Source organism: Pseudophryne corroboree, chromosome 10, assembly GCF_028390025.1.
Source record: "Pseudophryne corroboree isolate aPseCor3 chromosome 10, aPseCor3.hap2, whole genome shotgun sequence".
Classification (NCBI taxonomy): domain Eukaryota; kingdom Metazoa; phylum Chordata; class Amphibia; order Anura; family Myobatrachidae; genus Pseudophryne; species Pseudophryne corroboree.
The window spans coordinates 221,745,532-221,766,001 of NC_086453.1; the positions used below are offsets into that span (position 1 = coordinate 221,745,532).

The window sequence follows — 20,470 nt, forward strand, 5'->3', positions numbered from 1 at the left end:
TCAGGTCAATCTCTCTCTCTCTCCTAATCTAAATGGAGAGGACGCCAGCCACGTCCTCTCCCTATCAATCTCAATGCACGTGTGAAAATGGCGGCGACGCGCGGCTCCTTATATAGAATCCGAGTCTCGCGAGAATCCGACAGCGTCATGATGACGTTCGGGCGCGCTCGGGTTAACCGAGCAAGGCGGGAAGATCCGAGTCGCTCGGACCCGTGAAAAAAAACATGAAGTTCGTGCGGGTTCGGATTCAGAGAAACCGAACCCGCTCATCTCTAGTATATGCAGTACTCCCTTGACAAACTTCTGGACTTCAGGAACTGAAGCCAATTCTTTCTGGAAGAAAATCGACAGGGCCGAAATTTGAACCTTAATGGACCCCAATTTGAGGCCCATAGACACTCCTGTTTGCAGGAAATGCAGGAATCGACCGAGTTGAAATTTCTTCGTGGGGCCTTCCTGGCCTCACACCACGCAACATATTTTCGCCACATGTGGTGATAATGTTGTGCGGTCACCTCCTTCCTGGCTTTGACCAGGGTAGGAATGACCTCTTCCGAAATGCCTTTTTCCCTTAGGATCCGGCGTTCAACCGCCATGCCGTCAAACGCAGCCGCGGTAAGTCTTGGAACAGACATGGTACTTGCTGAAGCAAGTCCCTTCTTAGCGGCAGAGGCCATGAGTCCTCTGTGAGCATCTCTTGAAGTTCCGGGTACCAAGTCCTTCTTGGCCAATCCGGAGCCACGAGTATAGTTCTTACTCCTCTACGTCTTATAATTCTCAGTACCTTAGGTATGAGAAGCAGAGGAGGGAACACATACACCGACTAGTACACCCACGGTGTTACCAGAACGTCCACAGCTATTGCCTGAGGGTCTCTTGACCTGGCGCAATACCTGTCCAGTTTTTTTGTTCAGGCGGGACGCCATCATGTCCACCTTTGGTCTTTCCCAACGGTTCACAATCATGTGGAAAACTTCCCGATGAAGTCCCCACTCTCCCGGGTGGAGGTCGTGCTGAGGAAGTCTGCTTCCCAGTTGTCCACTCCCGGAATGAACACTGCTGACAGTGCTATCACATGATTTTCCGCCCACCGAAGAATCCTTGCAGTTTCTGCCATTGCCCTCCTGCTTCTTGTGCCGCCCTGTCTGTTTACGTGGCGACTGCCGTGATGTTGTCCCACTGGATCAATACCGGCTGACCTTGAAGCAGAGGTCTTGCTAAGCTTAGAGCATTGTAAATTGTTCTTAGCTCCAGTATATTTATGTGGAGAGAAGTCTCCAGACTTGATCACACTCCCTGGAAATTTTTTCCTTGTGTGACTGCTCCCCAGCCTTTCAGGCTGGCATCCGTGGTCACCAGGACCCAGTCCTGAATGCCGAATCTGTGGCCCTTTAGTAGATGAGCACTCTGCAGCCACCACAGAAGAGACACCCTTGTCCTTGGAGACAGGGTTATCCGCTGATGCATCTGAAGATGCGATCCGGACCATTTTCCCAGCAGATCCCACTGAAAAGTTCTTGCGTGGAATCTGCCGAATGGAATCGCTTTGTAAGAAGCCACCATTTTTCCCAGGACCCTTGTGCATTGATGCACTGACACTTGGCCTGGTTTTAGGAGGTTCCTGACTAGCTCGGATAACTCCCTGGCTTTCTCTTCCGGGAGAAACACCTTTTTCTGGACTGTGTCCAGAATCATCCCTAGGAACAGCAGACGTGTCGTCGGAGACAGCTGCGATTTTGGAATATTTAGAATCCACCCGTGCTGTCGTAGAACTACTTGAGATAGTGCTACTCCGACCTCCAACTGTTCTCTGGACCTTGCCCTTATCAGGAGATCGTCCAAGTAAGGGATAATTAAGACGCCTTTTCTTTGAAGAAGAATCATCATTTCGGCCATTACCTTGGTAAAGACCCGGGGTGCCGTGGACAATCCAAACGGCAGCGTCTGAAACTGATAGTGACAGTTTTGTACCACGAACCTGAGGTACCCTTGGTGAGAAGGGCAAATTGGGACATGGAGGTAAGCATCCTTGATGTCCAGGGACACATATAGTCCCCTTCTTTCTGGTTCGCTATCACTGCTCTGAGTGACTCCATCTTGATTTGAACCTTTGTATGTAAGTGTTCAAATATTTCAGATTTAGAATAGGTCTCACCGAGCCGTCTGGCTTCAGTACCACAATATAGTGTGGAATAATACCCCTTTCCTTGTTGTAGGAGGGGTACTTTGATTATCACCTGCTGGGAATACAGCTTGTGAATTGTTTCCAATACTGCCTCCCTGTCGGAGGGAGACGTTGGTAAAGCAAACTTCAGGAACCTGCGAGGGGGAGACGTCTCGAATTTCCAATCTGTACCCCTGGGATACTACTTGTAGGATCCAGGGGTCCACTTGCGAGTAAGCCCACAGCGTGCTGAAACTCTTGAGACGACCCCCCACCGCACCTGTTTGTACGGCCCCAGCGTCATGCTGAGGACTTGGCAGAAGCGGAGGAAGGCTTCTGTTCCTGGGAATGGGCTGCCTGCTGCAGTCTTCTTCCCTTATGGGGACGAAAGGACTGAGGCTGAAAAGACGATGTCTTTTTCTGCTGAGATGTGACTTGGGGTAAAAAGGTGGATTTTCCAGCTGTTGCCGTGGCCACCAGATCCGATGGACCGACCCCAAATAACTCCTCCCCTTTATACGGCAATACTTCCATGTGCCGTTTGGAATCTGCATCACCTGACCACTGTCGTGTCCATAAACATCTTCTGGCAGATATGGACATCGCACTTACTCTTGATGCCAGAGTGCAAATATCCCTCTGTGCATCTCGCATATATAGAAATGCATCCTTTAAATGCTCTATAGTCAATAAAATACTGTCCCTGTCAAGGGTATCAATATTTCCAGTCAGGGAATCCGACCAAGCCACCCCAGCGCTGCCCATCCAGGCTGAGGCGATCGCTGGTCGCAGTATAACACCAGTATGTGTGTATATACTTTTTAGGATATTTTCCAGCCTCCTATCAGTTGGCTCCTTGAGGGCGGCCGTATCTGGAGACGGTAACGCCACTTGTTTTGATAAGCGTGTGAGCGCCTTATCCACCCTAAGGGGTGTTTCCCAACGCGCCATAACTTCTGGCGGGAAAGGGTATACCGCCAATAATTTTCTATCGGGGGAAACCCACGCATCATCACACACTTCATTTAATTTATCTGATTCAGGAAAAACCACATGTAGTTTTTTCACACTCCACATAATACCCTTTTTTGTGGTACTTGTAGTATCAGAAATATGTAACATCTCCTTCATTGCCCTTAACAAGTAACGTGTGGCCCTAAAGGAAAATACGTTTGTTTCTTCACCGTCGACACTGGAGTCAGTGTCCGTGTCTGTGTCGACCGACTGAGGTAAAAGGACGTTTTAAGTTTTAACGCCCCTGACGGTGTTTGAGACGCCTGGACAGGTACTAATTGGTTTGCCGGCCGTCTCATGTCGTCAACCGACCTTGCAGCGTGTTGACATTATCACGTAATTCCTTAAATAAGCCATCCATTCCGGTGTCGACTCCCTAGAGAGTGACATCACCATTACAGGCAATTGCTCCGCCTCCTCACCAACATCGTCCTCATACATGTCGACACACACGTACCGACACACAGCACACACACAGGGAATGCTCTGATAGAGGACAGGACCCCACTAGCCCTTTGGGGAGACAGAGGGAGAGTTTGCCAGCACACACCAAAAACGCTATAATTACACAGGGACAACCTTTATATAAGTGTTTTTCCCTTATAGCATTATAATATATATATACATATCGCCAACTAAGTGCCCCCCCTCTCTGTTTTAACCCTGTTTCTGTAGTGCAGTGCAGGGGAGAGCCTGGGAGCCTTCCCACCAGCATTTCTGTGAGGGAAAATGGCGCTGTGTGCTGAGGAGAATAGGCCCCGCCCCCTTTTCGGCGGGCTTCTTCTCCCGTTTTTCTGAGACCTGGCAGGGGTTAAATACATCCATATAGCCCCCAGGGGCTATATGTGATGTATTTTTAGCCAGAATAAGGTACTATCATTGCTGCCCAGGGCGCCCCCCCCAGCGCCCTGCACCCTCAGTGACCGCTGCTATGAAGTGTGCTGACAACAATGGCGCACAGCTGCAGTGCTGTGCGCTACCTTATGAAGACTGAAGAGTCTTCTGCCGCCGTTTCTGGACCTCTTCACTTTTCGGCATCTGCAAGGGGGGTCGGCGGCGCGGCTCCGGGACGAACCCCAGGGTGAGACCTGTGTTCCGACTCCCTCTGGAGCTAATGGTGTCCAGTAGCCTAAGAAGCCAATCCATCCTGCACGCAGGTGAGTTCACTTCTCTCCCCTAAGTCCCTCGTAGCAGTGAGCCTGTTGCCAGCAGGACTCACTGAAAATAAAAAACCTAACAAACTTTTACTCTAAGCAGCTCTTTAGGAGAGCCACCTAGATTGCACCCTTCTCGGCCGGGCACAAAAATCTAACTGAGGCTTGGAGGAGGGTCATAGGGGGAGGAGCCAGTGCACACCACCTGATCCTAAAGCTTTTACTTTTGTGCCCTGTCTCCTGCGGAGCCGCTAATCCCCATGGTCCTGACGGAGTCCCCAGCATCCACTTAGGACGTCAGAGAAATAAGAATTTACTCACCGGTAATTCTATTTCTCGTAGTCCGTAGTGGATGCTGGGGACTCCGTAAGGACCATGGGAATAGACGGGCTCCGCAGGAGACTGGGCACTCTAAAAGAAAGATTAGGTACTATCTGGTGTGCACTGGCTCCTCCCTCTATGCCCCTCCTCCAGACCTCAGTTAGGGAAACTGTGCCCGGAAGAGCTGACACTACAAGGAAAGGATTTGGAATCCAGGGTAAGACTCATACCAGCCACACCAATCACACCGTATATCTTGTGATAACCATACCCAGTTAACAGTATGAACAACAACTGAGCCTCAATCAATGGATGGCTCATAACAATAACCCTTTAGTAAGCAATAACTATATACACGTATTGCAGAAGAAGTCCGCACTTGGGACGGGCGCCCAGCATCCACTACGGACTACGAGAAATAGAATTACCGGTGAGTAAATTCTTATTTTCTCTGACGTCCTAGTGGATGCTGGGGACTCCGTAAGGACCATGGGGATTATACCAAAGCTCCCAAACGGGCGGGAGAGTGCGGACGACTCTGCAGCACCGAATGAGCAAACTCAAGGTCCTCCTCAGCCAGGGTATCAAACTTGTAGAACTTAGCAAATGTGTTTGAACCCGACCAAGTAGCAGATCGGCAAAGCTGTAAAGCCGAGACCCCTCGGGCAGCCGCCCAAGAAGAGCCCACCTTCCTTGTGGAATGGGCTTTTACTGATTTTGGATGCGGCAATCCAGCTGCAGAGGGAGCCAGCTGAATCGTGCTACAGATCCAGCGAGCAATAGTCTGCTTCGAAGCAGGAGCGCCAACCTTGTTGGCTGCATACAGAATAAACAGCGAGTCAGACTTTCTGACTCCCGCCGTTCTGGAAACATAAATTTTCAAAGCCCGGACTACGTCCAGCAACTTGGAATCCTCCAAGTCCCTAGTAGCCGCAGGCACCACAATAGGTTGGTTCAAATGAAACGATGATACCACCTTAGGGAGAAATTGGGGACGAGTCCTCAATTCTGCCCTGTCCATATGGAAGATCAGATAGGGGCTTTTACATGACAAAGCCGCCAATTCTGACACACGCCTAGCCGAAGCTAAGGCTAATAGCATGACCACTTTCCACGTGAGATATTTTAGCTCCACGGTCTTAAGTGGCTCAAACCAGTGGGATTTCAGGAAATCCAACACAACGTTAAGATCCCAAGGTGCCACTGGTGGCACAAAAGGAGGCTGAATATGCAGCACTCCCTTTACCAACGTCTGAACCTCAGGCAGTGAAGCCAGTTCTTTTTGAAAGAAAATGGATAGGGCCGAGATCTGAACCTTTATGGACCCTAATTTGAGGCCCATAGTCATACCTGACTGTAGGAAATGCAGAAAACGACCCAACTGGAAGTCCTCTGTAGGGGCCTTCCTGGCCTCACACCAAGCAACATATTTCCGCCATATGCGGTGATAATGCTTTGCCTTCACATCCTTCCTAGCTCTTATCAGCGTAGGAATTACTTCATCCGGTATACCCTTTTCCGCTAGGATCCGGCGTTCAACCGCCATGCCGTCAAACGCAGCCACGGTAAGTCTTGGAACAGACAGGGCCCCTGCTGCAACAGGTCCTGTCTTAGAGGCAGAGGCCATGGGTCCTCTGTGACCATCTCTTGAAGTTCTGGGTACCAAGTCCTTCTTGGCCAATCCGGAACAATGAGTATTGTTCTCACTCCTCTTTTTCTTACTATTCTCAGTACTTTGTGTATGAGAGGAAGAGGAGGAAACACATATACCGACTGGAACACCCACGGAGTTACCAGTGCGTCCACAGCTATCGCCTGAGGGTCCCTTGACCTGGCGCAATATTTTTTTAGCTTTTTGTTTAGGCGGGACGCCATCATGTCCACCTGTGGCCGTTCCCACCGATTTGCAATCTGCTCGAAGACTTCTTGATGAAGTCCCCACTCTCCCGGGTGGAGGTCGTGCCTGCTGAGGAAGTCTGCTTCCCAGTTGTCCACTCCCGGAATGAACACTGCTGACAGTGCTTGTACGTGATTCTCCGCCCAATGAAGAATCCTTGTGGCTTCCGCCATCGCCACCCTGCTTCTTGTGCCTCCCTGTCGGTTTACATGGGCGACTGCCGTGATGTTGTCTGACTGAATCAGCACTGGTTGGTCTCGAAGCAGGGGCTCCGCTTGACTCAGGGCGTTGTATATGGCCCTTAATTCCAGTATGTTTATGTGCAGACGAGTCTCCTGACTTGACCACAGCCCCTGGAAGTTTCTTCCCTGAGTGACTGCCCCCCATCCGCGGAGGCTTGCATCCGTGGTCACCAGGACCCAGTCCTGTATGCCGAACCTGCGGCCCTCGAGAAGATGAGCACTCTGCAGCCACCACAGAAGAGACACCCTGGCCCTCGGGGACAGGGCGATCAGCCGATGCATCTGAAGATGCGATCCGGACCACTTGTCCAACAGATCCCACTGAAAGATCCTGGCATGGAACCTGCCGAAAGGAATGGCTTCGTATGACGCTACCATCTTTCCCAGGACTCGCGTGCAGTGATGCACCGACACCTGCTTTGGTTTCAGGAGATCCCTGACCATGGTCACTAACTCCTGAGCCTTCTCCTCCGGGAGAAATACCTTCTTCAGTTCTGTGTCCAGAATCATGCCCAGGAAGGGCAGACGCGTCGTAGGAATCAGCTGCGACTTTGGAATATTCAGAATCCAGCCGTGCCATAGCAACACTTCCTGAGAGTGCGCTACGCTGACCAACAACTGCTCTCTGGACCTCGCCTTTATGAGGAGATCGTCCAAGTACGGGATAACTGTAACTCCTTGCTTCCGGAGAAGTACCATCATCTCCGCCATTACCTTGGTAAAGACTCTCGGTGCCGCGGATAGACCAAACGGCAACGTCTGGAATTGGTAATGACAGTCCTGTACCACAAACCTGAGGTACTCCTGGTGAGGCGGATAAATGGGGACATGCAAGTACGCATCCTTGATGTCCAGAGATACCATAAAATCCCCCTCTTCCAGGCTGGCAATGACCGCTCTGAGCGATTCCATTTTGAACCTGAACTTTTTCATGTAAATGTTCAAGGATTTTAAATTTAGAATGGGTCTTACCGAACCGTCCGGTTTCGGTACCACAAACAGTGTGGAATAGTAACCCTTTCCCTGCTGAAGGGGGGGTACCATTATTATCAGTTGCTGGAGGTACAGCTTGTGAATAGCCGTCAGGACTATCTCCCTCCCCGTGGGAGAAGCTGGCAAGGCGGATTTTAGGTAACGGTGAGGGGGCGTCACTTCGAATTCCAGCTTGTATCCCTGAGATACAATTTGTATAGCCCAAGGATCCACTTGTGAGCGAACCCACTGGTTGCAGAAATTTCGGAGACGCGCCCCCACCGCTCCTGGCTCCGCCTGTGGAGCCCCAGCGTCATGCGGTGGACTTAGTGGAAGCAGGGGAGGACTTTTGTTCCTGAGAACTGGCTGCATGGTGCAGCTTCTTTCCTCTACCCCTGCCTCTGGCAAGAAAGGATGCACCTCTGACTCTCTTGCTTTTTTGAGAACGAAAGGACTGCATTTGGTAATACGGTGCTTTCTTAGGCTGTGAGGAAACCTGTGGCAAGAAAGTCGACTTTCCAGCTGTCGCTGTGGATACGAGGTCCGAGAGACCATCCCCAAACAATTCCTTACCCTTATAAGGCAAAACCTCCATGTGTTTTTTAGAGTCGGCATCCCCTGTCCATTGCCGAGTCCATAAGACCCTCCTGGCAGAAATGGACATTGCATTTATTCGAGAGCCCAGCAGGCAAATGTCCCTCTGGGCATCCCGCATATATAAGACGACGTCTTTAATATGGCTAAGTGTTAGCAATACGGTATCCCTGTCCAGGGTATCCAACCCCTCTGACAGAGTATCTGTCCATGCTGCAACAGCACTGCACATCCAAGCTGAAGCAATAGCCGGTCTCAGTAGAGCACCAGAGTGTGTATACACAGACTTCAAGATACCTTCCTGCTTCCTATCCGCAGGTTCCTTTAGGGCGGCCGTATCCTGAGACGGCAGGGCCACTCTTTTAGATAAGCGCGTCAGGGCCTTGTCAACCCTAAGGGAGGATTCCCAGCGTAACCTATCCGTTGGCGGGAAAGGGTACGCCATTAGTATTCTCTTGGGAATCACCACTTTCTTATCAGGGGAAGACCACGCTTCCTCACATAACTCATTTAATTCATGTGACGGGGGAAAAGTCACTGGCTGCTTTTTCTCCCCAAACATATTTACCCTCTTGTCAGGGACAGGGTCAGCCTCTGAAATGTGTAATACATTTCTCATTGCAATAATCATGTATCGGATGGCCTTAGTCATTTTGGGCTGTAATAGTGCCTCATCCTCGTCGACGCTGGAGTCGGACTCCGTGTCGACATCTGTGTCAACCAACTGAGATAGTGGGCGTTTTTGAGACGCTGACGGCCTCTGAGGCGCCTGGGCAGGCCCGGGTTGAGAGCCAGCTGTCCCCCGGCAGCAACATAATCAAATCTCTTATGTAATGAGTTTACATTGTCATTTAAGACCTTCCACATATCCATCCAATCAGGTGTCGGCACCGACGGGGGCGACACCACATTTATCTGCACTTGCTCCGCCTCCACGTAACCCTCCTCATCAAACATGTCGACACAGCCGTACCGACACACAGCACACACACAGGGAATGCTCTGACTGAGGACAGGACCCCACAAGGTCTATGGGGAGACAGAGAAAGAGTATGCCAGCACACACCACAGCGCTATATACACAGGGATACACACTACCAGAAGTGAATTTTTCCCAATAGCTGCTGTATCAATACACCTTTTGCCTAAATTTATGTGCCCCCCCTCTCTTTTTACCCTCTTAGTGCCAGGAGACTGCAGGGGAGAGCCTGGGGAACGTCCTTCCAGCGGAGCTGTGAAGAGAAATGGCGCTGGTGTGCAGAGGAAGAAGGCCCCGCCCCCTCAGCGGCGGGCTTCTATCCCGCTGTTTCTGACTAAAAAATGGCGGGGGTTTTACACATATACAGTCACAGACTGTATTATGTGTCTTTTTTATGCCAAAGGTATTCTTATTGCTGCCCAGGGCGCCCCCCCCCCCAGCGCCCTGCACCCTACAGTGACCGGAGTGTGTGGTGTGCAGTGGGAGCAATGGCGCACAGCTGCGGTGCTGTGCGCTACCTTAATGAAGACAGGAGTCTTCAGCCGCCGATTTCATCACCAACTTCTGATCTACTGGCTCTGCGAGGGGGACGGCGGCGCGGCTCCGGGAACGGACGACCGAGGACCTTTGCCTGTGTTCAAACCCTCTGGAGCTAATGGTGTCCAGTAGCCTAAGAAGCGCAACCTAGCTGTGAACAGGTACGTTTGCTTCTCTCCCCTCGGTCCCACGTAGCAGTGAGTCTGTTGCCAGCAGATCTCACTGAAAATAAAAACCTAACATTACTTTCTTTACTAGCAGGCTCAGGAGAGCCCACTAGGTGCATCCAGCTCTGGTCGGGCACAGATTCTAACTGGGGTCTGGAGGAGGGGCATAGGTGCATCCAGCTCTGGTCGGGCACAGATTCTAACTGGGGTCTGGAGGAGGGGCATAGAGGGAGGAGCCAGTGCACACCAGATAGTACCTAATCTTTCTTTTAGAGTGCCCAGTCTCCTGCGGAGCCCGTCTATTCCCATGGTCCTTACGGAGTCCCCAGCATCCACTAGGACGTCAGAGAAAATCCGTTTGCACGGGTGTTCGCAAGGTGATTGACAGGAAAAGGCTGTTTGTGGGTGGTAACTGACCGTTTACTGGGAATGTCCGGAAAATCAGAGGTGTCCCCAAGCGTTTTTAGGGAGGGTGTATGACGTCAGCTCCTTCCCCGATCAGCCTGATGTGATCGCACTGTAGGAGTATGTCCTGAGCTGCGCAGAGACTGCACAAAGTTGATTTTAGTGGATTTTAGCAGCTCGGCTACACATGCGATCGCACACTTGCACGGCAAATATACACTACCCCTGGAGGTGGCGACTATTTGAACACAGAACAGCAAAATTAGCAGCTCAGCTCTCCCATGCCACTCTAGTTTCCCACCACGTGCCCTATGTAGCAGGGAGAGTAGGTCAAGCCCTAGCAGTGACCAGTGCATTGCTGGCGTCATGGTGACTGATAGTAGTGGCCATGGGAGTTACAGGGAGGGTGAGGGCAGGGATGCTGAGGGGGAGTTACAGGGAGTGTGAGGGCAGGGATGCTGAAAGGGAGTTACAGGGAGGGCAGGGATGTTGAGGGGGGAGTTACAGGGAGGGTGAGGGCAGGGAAGCTGAGGGGGGAGTTACAGGGAGGCTGAGGGCAGGGATGCTGAGGGAGGAGTTACAGGGAGGGTGAGGGCTGGGACGCTGAGGGGGGAGTTACAGGAAGGCTGAGGGCAGGGATGCTGAGGGAGGAGTTACAGGAAGGCTGAGGGCTGGGACGCTGAGGGGGGAGTTACAGGGAGGGTGAGGGCAGGGATGCTGAAAGGGAGTTACAGGGAGGGCAGGGATGTTGAGGGGGGAGTTACAGGGAGGGTGAGGGCAGGGATGCTGAGGGAGGAGTTACAGGGAGGCTGAGGGCAGGGATGCTGAGGGAGGAGTTACAGGGAGGCTGAGGGCTGGGACGCTGAGGGGGGAGTTACAGGGAGGCTGAGGGCAGGGATGCTGAGGGAGGAGTTACAAGGAGGCTGAGGGCTGGGACGCTGAGGGGGGAGTTACAGGGAGGCTGAGGGCTGGGACGCTGAGGGGGGAGTTACAGGGAGGGTGAGGGCAGGGATGCTGAGGGGGAGTTACAGGGAGGGTGAGGGCAGGGATGCTGAGGGGGAGTTACAGGGATGCTGAGGGAGGAGTTACAGCGAGGCTGAGGGCTGGGACGCTGAGGGGGGAGTTACAGGGGGGGGTGAGAGTAGGGATGCTGAGAGTCAGTTACAGGGAGGACAGGGATGTTGAGGGGGGAGTTACAGGGGAGGTGAGAGTAGGGATGCTGAGAGGAAGTTACAGGGAGGGAAGGGATGCTGAGGGGGAGTTACAGGGGGGGTGAGAGTAGGGATGCTGAGAGGAAGTTACAGGGAGGGCAGGGATGCTGAGGGGGGAGTTAGAGGGAGGATGAGGGCAGGGATGTTGAGGGGGGAGTTACAGGGAGTGTGAGGGCAGGGATGCTGAGGGGGCAGTTACAGGGAGGCTGAGGGCTGGGACGCTGAGGGGGGAGTTAAAGGGAGGATGAGGGCAGGGATGATGAGGGGGAGTTACAGGGAGACTGAGGGTATGGATGCTGACAGGGAGTTACAAGGAGTGTGAGGAGCACTGAGGGGGGAGTTACAGGGGTGGGTGAGGGCAGGGGCACTGAGGGTGCAGTTAGAGGGAGGATGAGGGCAGGGATGTTGAGGGGGGAGTTACAGGGAGTGTGAGGGCAGGGATGCTGAGGGGGCAGTTACAGGGAGGGTGAGGGCAGGGATGCTGAGGGGGGAGTTACAGGGGGGGGGTGAGAGTAGGGATGCTGAGAGGAAGTTACAGGGAGGGCAGGGATGCTGAGGGGGGAGTTACAGGGGGGGTGAGAGTAGGGATGCTGAGAGGAAGTTACATGGAGGGCAGGAATGCTGAGGGGGGAGTTAAAGGGAGGATGAGGGCAGGGATGATGAGGGGGAGTTACAGGGAGACTGAGGGTATGGATGCTGATAGGGAGTTAGAAGGAGTGTGAGGAGCACTGAGGGGGGAGTTACAGGGTGGGTGAGGGCAGGGGCACTGAGGGTGCAGTTAGAGGGAGGATGAGGACTGGGACGCTGAGGGGGGAGTTGCAGGGAGGGTGAGGGCTGGGATGCTGAGGGGGGAGTTAGAGGGAGAGTGAGTGCACACTGAGGGGGGAGCTACATGGAGGGTGAGCGCAGGGACACTGACGGGGTGTAACATGGCGGGTGACTGCAAGGACACTGACGGGGAGTTACAGGGAGGGTGAGGGCAGGGGCACTGACGGGGAGTTACAGGGAGGGTGAGGGCAGGGACACTGACGGGGTGTAACATGTCGGGTGACTGCAGGGACACTGACGGGGAGTTACAGGGAGGGTGAGGGCAGGGGCACTGACGGGGAGTTACAGGGAGGGTGAGGGCAGGGGCACTGACGGGGAGTTACAAGGAGTGTGAGGAGCACTGAGGGGGGAGTTACAGGGAGGGGGAGGGCTGGGACGCTGAGGGGAGAGTTACAGGGAGGGTGAGAGTAGGGATGCTGAGGGGGCAGTTAGAAGGAGGGTTAGTGCACACTGAGGGAGCTACATGAAGGGTGAGGGCAGGGATGCTGGTGGGGAATTACAGGGCGGGTGAGGGCAGGGACACTGACGGGGAGTTACAGGGAGGGTGAGGGCATGGGCGCTGATGGGGTGTTAAAAAGAGGGTGAAGGAAGGGGCACTGAGGGTGGACTTACAAGGAAAGTGAGGGAAGGGGCCTATAAAAATAGCTTTATTAAAATAAATAAAATACTCTAAATCCAAGTGTGGATTAAACATTCATATACAGAATCAGATTAGAACATATGGAGAGCCATCCCCCCCCCCCCCCCCCCCGACTGTTGATTACCATATATTTGTAGTATAAGTAATGCCTCCTCTCCTCTTTAGGAAGAGGCAGCAGCCTGTTACACGTGGGATTCTGTCTGTGTGCTACGGAGATCCCTTTGATTTAGAGCAGCCCATTGGGGAGACGGAGCTAGGGACTCGGAGAGTACTCAGAGCTGCCTGAGATAGTGTGGTCTTCCTGGGCGGGTGGGCGGCACATCTCTTCATGCCGCCGGCGCCACTGCTGCGCTGCCTGTGGTAAGTGAGACAGACTCTGGCAGCAGCGGCAGCAACAGGCAGGACAGTGCGGCTCCCTCAGTAAGGAGGCAGAGAGGGGGAGGCCGCTTTTCATGCTGCCGGAGCAGCTGCTGCCTGTCACAGTGACAAGTGCTGGCAGCCGGCAGCAACAGCAGCACTTCTCAGCAAGGAGGAGTGACAGGGAGACAGAAAGTGTCAGGGAAATAGTGGGTGACAGAAAGACATTGGGTGACAGAAAAATAGTGGGTGACATGGTGAGGGAGACAGGGAGATACTAGGTGATGGAGATAGTGGGTGACAGGGAGAGAGAGTTACAGGGAGAGAGAATGATGGAGATAATGGGTGACAGGTTGGATAGTGGGTAACATGGTGAGGGTGACAGGGAGATACTAGGTGATGGAGATAGTGGGTGACAGGGGGAGAGAGTTACAGGGGGGGGGAGATGTACTAAGCCTGAAAAGTGATAAATATCACTGTGATAAAGCACCAGCCAATCGGCTCCTAACTGCCATGTCACAGGCTGTGTTTGAAAAATGACAGTTATGAGCCGATTGGCTGGTACTTTATCACAGTGATATTTATCACTTTTCAAGCTTAGTACATCTGGCCCACTGAGAGAGAGTGATGGGGGGATAGTGGGTGACATGGTGAGGGTGACAGGGGGATAACGGGTAACATGGTGAGGGTGACAGGTGGATAGTGGGTGACATGGTGAGAGAGACAGGGAGATAGTGGGTGACATGGTGAGGGTGACAGGGGGATAGTGGGTGACATGGTGAGGGTGACGCGTGGATAGTGGGTGACATGGTGAGAGTGACAGGGAGATAGTGGGTGACATGGTGAGGGTGTCAGGGGGATAGTAGGCGAAATGGTGAGGGTGACAGGGGGATAGTGGGCGACATGGTGAGGGTGACAGGGGGATAGTGGGTGACATGGTGAGGGTGACATGGTGAGGGTGACAGGGGGGTTAGCAAGTGACATGGTGAGGGTGACAGAGGGGATAGCAGGTGACATGGTGGGGGTGACAGGGGGATAGCAGGTGACATGGTGAGGGTGACAGGGGGATAGCGTGTGACATGGTGAGGGTGACAGCGGGATAGGGGGTGACATGGTGAGGGTGACAGGGGGAGACATGGTGAGGGTGACAGGAGGATATAGGGTGACATGGTGAGGGTGACGGGGATAGGGGGTGACATGGTGAGGGTGACAGAGGCGATAGCGGGCAACATGGTGAGGTTGACGGGGGATAGTGGGTGACATGATGAGGGTGACAGGGGGATAGTGGGTGACATGGTGAGGGTGACAGGGGGGATAGCAAGTAACATGGTGAGGGTGACAGAGGGGATAGCAGGTGACATGGTGTGGGTGAAGGGGATAGCGGGTGACAGGGGGATAGCAGGTGACATGGTGAGGGTGACAGGGGGATAGCGGGTGACATGGTGAGGGTGACAGCGGGATAGGGGGTGACATGGTGAGGGTGACAGGGGGAGACATTGTGAGGGTGACAGGGGGATAGAGGGTGACATGGTGAGGGTGACAGGGGGATAGGGGGTGACATGGTGAGGGTGACAGGGGGGATAGCGGGCGACATGGTGAGGTTGACGGGGGATAGTGGGTGACATGATGAGGGTGACAGGGGGATAGTGGGCGACATGGTGAGGGTGACATGGTGAGGGTGACAGGGGGATAGCGGGTGACATGGTGAGGGTGACAGCGGGATAGGGGGTGACACAGTGAGGGTGACAGGGGGAGACATGGTGAGGGTGACAGGGGGATAGAGGGTGACATGGTGAGGGTGACAGGGGGTTAGGGGGTGACATGGTGAGGGTGACAGGGGGGATAGCGGGCGACATGGTGAGGTTGACGGGGATAGTGGGTGACATGATGAGGGTGACAGGGGGATAGTGGGCGACATGGTGAGGGTGACAGGGGGATAGCGGGTGACATGGTGAGGGTGACAGCGGGATAGAGGGTGACACAGTGAGGGTGACAGGGGGAGACATGGTGAGGGTGACAGGGGGATAGAGGGTGACATGGTGAGGGTGACAGGGGGTTAGGGGGTGACATGGTGAGGGTGACAGGGGGGATAGCGGGCGACATGGTGAGGTTGACGGGGGATAGTGGGTGACATGATGAGGGTGACAGGGGGATAGTGGGCGACATGGTGAGGGTGACGGATGGATAGCGGGTGACATGGTGAGGGTGACGGGGGGATAGCGGGTGACATGGTGAGGGTGACAGAGGGGATAGCAGGTGACATGGTGAGGGTGACAGGGGGATAGCGGGTGACATGATGTGGGTGACAGGGGGATAGCGGGTGACATGGTGAGGGTGACAGGGAGATAGCGGGTGACATGGTGAGGGTGACAGGGGGATAGCGGGTGACATGGTAAGGGTGACAGGGGGGGTAGCGGGTGACATGGTGAGGGTGACAGGGGGACATGGTGAGGGTGACAGGGGGATAGTGGGTGGCATGGTGAGGGTGATGGGTGGATAGCGGGTGACATGGTGAGGGTGACGGGGGGATAGCGGGTGACATGGTGAGGGTGACGGGGGGATAGCGGGTGACATGGTGAGGGTGACAGGTGGGATAGCGGGTGACAGGTGGATAGCGGGTGACATGGTGAGGGTGACGGGTGGATAGCGGGTGACATGGTGAGGGTGACGGGTGGATAGCGGGTGACATGGTGAGGGTGACAGGTGGATAGGGGTTGACATGGTGAGGGTGACAGGTGGATAGCGGGTGACATGGTGAGGGTGACAGGTGGGATAGCGGGTGACAGGTGGATAGCGGGTGACATGGTGAGGGTGACGGGTGATAGTCGGTGACATGGTGAGGGTGACGGGTGGATAGTGGGTGACATGGTGAGGGTGACAGGTGGATAGTGGATGATAGGGCACAGCCAACCTCCTAACCCCCCCCCCACACACACACACACACACACACACTGCACGATGACAGGGGCAGGGGATGCCTCCCAGCAGCACAGACAGCCTCCTCCCCCCCCCCCCCTTTCACAGAGCAAAGGGGATGCTTCCAGCGTCACAGGCAGCTTCCTCCCACGCTGTCATGATGCCTCCAGCCGCCTCTTCCCTCTCTCCCCCACGCTGTCCCCGGGGATGCTCCTGCCGCACAGTCCATAGCCAGCCTCCTCACCCTCTCCGTTCCCGCTCACCTGTCCGCCTCTAGGCTCAGTAGGTCCGCCGTCTGCATCCATAGCGCGGGGAGAGATCCTCCTCCCTCATGCTGACGGCCGGGAACCTCGCAGAGCTCAAGGAGGCGGAGCTCCTCAGACTGCAGGCATGCAGTTTATGACTAGCAGCGCAGCGACAGCAATAACAATTTAAAAAAAAAGCCTGAAAATGATGGGGGAGGGGCCGCACCGGGCCTGGGATGTTCACTCACGGAGCGGAGGATGTAATGTGCGGTCTTTCACCTGACCGCACATCGCTCCTCCGCTCCTCCTGTACCCTGATCGGCGCCTCTCTATGTTTGGGGGGGCGAGCTGCCCCCTTGCCCCCCCAGTTCCGACGCCTCTGCACAGGTGCGATGTGCACCTTGTGAAATTTAATCCATGTGGGGGTGAATGCTTCTGGTTGATCACTCCTGGGGACAATGTGAATGTTGTGACCAATGTGTTTGATACAGTAACTACTGTTCAGGGGCCAATGTGTTTTATTATTTTTCACTATTGACAGGCCTCCAGGAGGGCAAGGGCCAAACATGGTCTCCAGGACCCCCCAGCACTCCCGCTACTACCATCACCCGACCACCCACCCACCCACTTCATGATGCCGACACATCTGTACCGTCAATAAGTAAGCATTCCTGCACTGTACATTGCTGTATATGTACTGTACACGGAAAAATACTGTAAAGTATAGGAAAAGTCTACATTACTGTGTATGGACACCTCTGACCAGTAAGAACTTTACTGTCCTGAAAGAATCCAGCAGGACCATTGCTAGGTGTGGGTGAGCCGTTGATAAACTTGTGGAGAAAGCCAGTGGAAACAGTAGTCATTTTAGGGGAGACTAACTTAAAAGAGGCAGGTGCGATCAGGTTAGGGTTAGGCTGCAGGAGTGGGGGGGTTTAACATTGACACTAGATGCTATGATAACTGGTGAGAGTTAGTATTACAGTGTAAGGAGAAGAGGGAGTTTAGGGATAGGCTGCAGGGAAGAGGGGTTTGGGTTAGTCACCGCCAGGGATGGATAAGTGTAGGCATCGCTGGTGGAGGTTAAGGTTAGTCTATGGCGTGGAGGGTTAGGGCTAAGCTGTGGAGGGGTTTTTAGGGTTAGGCTGCAGAAAAGGTGGGTTAGAAGGTAGGGGGTATGGTAAGTACTGTATACTGTACTTACTGTACCTACTGTAACTACTTTCAGGATTGTCACCATTGAGTTGCCTAGTATTGTACAGTACTGTATTCTACTGGACTGTATACTGTATTATGATTTACTACTACCCCAAAATTCCCTCTGAGTGACACTAACAATACTGTAGAAATTTACTGTACATCCCGAAATTACAAAAAAATTTTTGTTTGTTTTTTTGCAGTCCCACCACAGCCAGAATCCGGCAATCCACCTCCTCCCGGGAAGACATTTTTTGTTAAGTTAAGGTTCATTTCACCACTGTTTCTCAACCTTATCTGTATCTAGATCTTATCTGTATCTGACAGTACTCAACCTGTATTACTGTTCTAATACAGTACATTGTTTTTTATTTTCACAGAACTCCGAAGACTAATGTCATCGGCAAACACCCTGTTTGACTATATTTATCGTTCTTTGTAAAAAATATTTATTATTACTGTACAGTATTTGTTGTTGTTCATTTAGTGTATTACAGTACATCTTTATCCTAGCCAAAAGTGTTTGTTTATTTTTTGGTTTCACATCACACCTGATGAACCTCTTCAACTGTGCCCAGACCAATTCAATAGGATTCCTGTCCAGTGACCTACAGTACACTAATATACAGTATATTAGCATACTGTACAGTACAGTAATTCAATCAATACAAAGTCAACTACAGTATATACTGTAAATACTGTACATACCGTACTGTATTGTACAATAATTAGTGAATACAGTAGATTAGAATGATACTCTGGCGGTGTACATTGCCAATGTACTGTATTCCTAAAAAGTGAGCTGAGGTTTGCGTTCTTGTGCTGCTGAGGATGTACTAGAGAAGCCAGTGCCTCCCCAGCCATTGACCTCCCCGGACATCACTGATCTACTGTACAATGAATCTGTAAAGTACAGTACTGTATCTACAGTCTTCTATTGTACTTACCATGTGCATTTAGAAGGAGTTCTATATCTGCGGCGCATCCTCATAAAAGCATGATTGCGCACAGTCTGTAAATTAACTACAACACCACTTTCTTTAAGCCAAGCCTGGATCTGTCGTGTTGTCTTGTTTTCTTTTTTCATCTTTGCAATTATCTGGCTCATACTGTAGATTTGCTGATTTTTACTGTCATGTTTCGCGTCAGGAACTAGGGAGACAAGATAATGTACAGTAAATACTGACCTGTACTGTAATTTTTGGCACTCCATTATATAATTTTTTTTACAATATACTGTACAGTAGAGTACAGAACTGTGTACAGTATTATGGATGTTAAAACAATTCAATTGCCCCTCCTGATATCTGCGAATCGGTGTTGCAGTTTCTTGCACACAGTGCTAAAATGTCTACTTGCGGCACTGCAAATTACTGTACATACTGTACAGTAGATGTGCATCTATAGACATGGCTAGTGTACAAGGAAGGAATACACGGACATACGGTACAGTGCGGGGCTTAGCTACTGTAACAGGAGAGAAGAGAGGCATGTTCGGGGACAAAATGGACATTTTGTCTTCCTACAAACCTGCACATGGCTTGCTCTTAGGACCTGCTAGGGTCAGTAGCGGCTTTTGCCATGGGCAAGCAGGCTTTTTACCCAGGAGCGCCGCTGCCATGAGGGTGCCACCGCCATGGCAAGAGCAGCTACTCCTGACCCCCTCCCTGGCTGCAGCAGGCGCCATGGGCTGTGTGGATGCCGGCTGCAGCCAGCGTCGCTGACTGACTGACTACAGATGGCACTGCTACAGGGGGAACAGCTACTGGGGGCAAATCAACTGCGGGCACAGCTACTGGGGACACAGCTACAAGGAGCACTTCTACAGGGGGCACATCTACCCCCTGTAGATGTGCCCCCTGTAGAAGTGCTCCTTGTAGCTGTGGGCACATACTGGGGGACACTGCTACAGGGGGAACAGCTACAGGGGAAAATCAACTGGGGGCACAAGGGGCACAGCTACAGGGGGCAAATGTACTGGTGGAAAAGCAACAGGAAACACAACTACTGGGGGCAAAGCAACAGGGGGCACAACTACTGGGAAACAGCAACAGGGGGCACAACTACTGGGGGAAAAGCAACAGGGGCACAGTATTGGGGCAATCTGATCCTGCAATTTGTACACACTGTAACGACAATATCTATAGCTAGCGTGATCGGGCGGCAGTGTGCCTGTAGACCATCTGGTAGTCATACTGTGCATTCATGAGATACTGTAGGTACCCAGTTGCACTTTGCATTCAATATTTCTGCCCATTTGAAACAACAGAGACACAAAGCTAGTCCGAAATAGGATTGCTTCTTATGCTGATGTTTTCCATCATTTTGTACACAACGTAACGACTAGATGAATAGCATGAACAGGGCTGCAGCGTAGCCTTGTATTTAGTAGAAGCGGACTTTTTTTATATAACGAGAAGTAGAAACTTAAAACACTAAATAACTTTATTGTATTAAAAAAAGAATAAAAAAATTAAAATAAAATAATAAATAGGTGCCGAACTCTGTATCAAACCCGGGTCTTCAAGCATTGCAGGCGGCCGCTGTTCTAGTTAGGCCACAGCCTACCATGGTAGAGGTAAGCCCTCTGGGTTTATATGTCATGTGTTGTATCTTGGTGCTTTAAAAAA

General features: G+C 52.4%; 1 protein-coding gene across 1 annotated transcript in view; it reads left to right on the forward strand.

Moving 5' to 3' along the window:
- LOC134965441 (uncharacterized) overlaps positions 1-18,221 on the forward strand; it is a 44,732-nt gene extending 26,511 nt beyond the window's left edge. The window contains exons 8-9 of the mRNA XM_063941882.1: positions 17,185-17,304; positions 18,044-18,221. Of these exons, the coding sequence (XP_063797952.1) occupies positions 17,185-17,304; positions 18,044-18,147 (224 nt within the window). The 3' untranslated portion in view covers positions 18,148-18,221. The remainder of the gene's footprint in view (positions 1-17,184; positions 17,305-18,043) is intronic.
- The last annotated feature ends 2,249 nt before the right edge of the window (positions 18,222-20,470 follow it).